This window comes from Hipposideros armiger, unplaced genomic scaffold (genome assembly GCF_001890085.2).
Source record: "Hipposideros armiger isolate ML-2016 unplaced genomic scaffold, ASM189008v1 scaffold_136, whole genome shotgun sequence".
Taxonomy (NCBI): Eukaryota; Metazoa; Chordata; class Mammalia; order Chiroptera; family Hipposideridae; genus Hipposideros; species Hipposideros armiger.
In genome coordinates this window covers 2,483,320-2,485,348 of record NW_017731486.1, presented here as the reverse complement: position 1 = coordinate 2,485,348, position 2,029 = coordinate 2,483,320, and the positions used below count along the sequence as shown (strand labels likewise).

The 2,029-nt window shown below is 49.7% G+C and overlaps 1 protein-coding gene across 1 annotated transcript; it reads right to left on the bottom strand.

The window, feature by feature from the left end:
• Positions 1 to 313: 313 nt before the first annotated feature.
• LOC109386617 (bcl-2-like protein 13) lies at positions 314 to 1,865 on the bottom strand. Its single transcript, XM_019649945.1, is given in 5 exon segments — positions 314 to 1,265; positions 1,267 to 1,356; positions 1,487 to 1,822; positions 1,824 to 1,844; positions 1,846 to 1,865. Coding segments are annotated over 5 exon segments (1,380 nt in total). The 3' UTR covers positions 314 to 352.
• Positions 1,866 to 2,029: the final 164 nt, after the last annotated feature.

Here is a 2,029-nt window from a genome sequence, read left to right as displayed (position 1 = left end):
GGGTGGAGGCCAGGGATGCCACTTAACACCCTCCAGTGCCCCAGACGGTTCCTACAACAAGGACTTCTCAAGACATCACTGATGCCAAGGCCAAGTCACCCTGCACTAGAGGGAGTACTTACTCATAAGATCCTGAACACAACATGAGCCAAGGCCCTTGGAACTTAGACAAACATGAACACCCTCCACCTCAAGCCCCAGTATGTGCATCAATCCACTCACTGCCTGTTGGGCAGAAATCCCTAATTATCCAGGAGTGTTCCACAAATGTCCAATCAGCTGCTGGCGGTTCAAACTCAGGCAATATAACTAATACCTTGTATCCTGTGTCCTCCTCTCTCTTCTGAAAAATCTATTTCTTTCTCAGAGCCAACGTCACCCCAACTGCCACTGCCAGAATGGCGACAGCTGCAGCCCCTCCAAACAACAGTATAGACTTGCCCCCCGACAGCGGGGTAGCCGTTGCTTCTCCAGCAGGGGAGACCCCTTCTGTAAGGCTCTCTTTCTTTATGCTAGGCTCCTCTTCACTCAGCAGTGTTTTTGTGGGTTCCAGCACACGGGTCACCTCCTCCTGTAAGTCAATAGGTTCGATTGTTGCTGCTTTCACCTCTTCTTCACCCAGTTCTACAAACAAAGACGTAGCCGGGCTGACTTTCTCAACTGCAATTATTTCTGTGCCAGGCTCCCTTATCTCCAGCAAGAACGTGGCAGTGGTGTGTGGAAGCGAGGGAGCTGGGGCTTCAGGGAACGCCTCTTGCAGCTCCCTGGTGGGCAAGGCTGCAGACACCACAGCAGCCTCCTCCATACCCTCAGGTATCTCTTCTCTCTCCACATGCACAATGTCAGAATTAGAAGAGTTGTTCTTGCTCTTCTCTCCAGCCCCATTGCTATCTAAGCTATTGACTTCAGGATCCATTGTGATCTGCTGCCAGGACTCAGGACCGAGAGACACCGGTAGGCTTTCTGTGTGCCAGCTCTGGCTGGCTGACAGGGAAACAGGTAAGCTCTCTGACTGCCAAGAAGTGGTCACAGTTGGAGACTCTGGAAGACTGACTTGTCCAGAGTTGTCACTGGGCAGGATATAAATGTCATTGCTATCTTCTGCAACGATTCCAGGGAATTCTTCCTCCTTGGACTCAAGATTAAAGACAGTGCCCCAGCCACCTTGCTGAATGATGTACTCTGCTGCATAGTCCTCCATATATATCACACCAAACTGCAGCAATGAAGTCAAAGGTTCTTCACCACGTCTTGTCAACTCCAAAAACCAGAGGCACCAAAATCTTGTTCCAGCCGCTGGCATGAACTGTGGTCTCCAGTGTACATTCCCGATATGCCTGATATGTCATTGGCCTATATTTTCTCTGAAGTTTACTTGCATCTATCAGTCCCTTTACTTCCTTTCCTGAACTGTTTGCTGCTGCTGTGGGTCACAGTAGTCCTTAGTGGTAGTTTGTCTATCAGGCTCAAAGTACTTTAGCATCTGCTCAGGAGCCTTTGCAATGCCGTCTGTAGAGGCTCTTTCAGTTCCTGTGACACTTTCTCTCCAAGATGAGCCAAGCAGTCTTCTACTGAACTTTCTGGGGTAGCAGGGCTGAACACTGGAGAGGTGTGAGGGTCAAAGCCTGTGCTGGTGAAGGCTTCAGAAATTTCTTTGTCCAGGGATTTTAGCTCTTCTTCCATCTCAGTTTTAACTTTTAATAGAACTTCTTGATCCAGAGATTGTGAAGCTACATCTTGTTGAACTCCTTGGGGTGAGGAAAGATGTTGCTCTTGTAGCTTCTCCTGAGAGAGGAGTCCCAAGTAGCTGAGGACAATATACTGTTTCATAGTGAAATCCTAGACACAGTAGTAGAGGACGCCATTGAGTTGGGTGGCGAGCTACAAAAAGGTCTACTAAGAGATGTGTAAAACCTGTCCCTGGCCCCTGCCCCAGAAGAGATGAAAAAGGCGGTGGTGGCGGCAGCTGTTTCCGACAGGGTCCCCCAGCGGCTGTGGCTGCTTCAACCCACGGCGCTAATCTATCGCC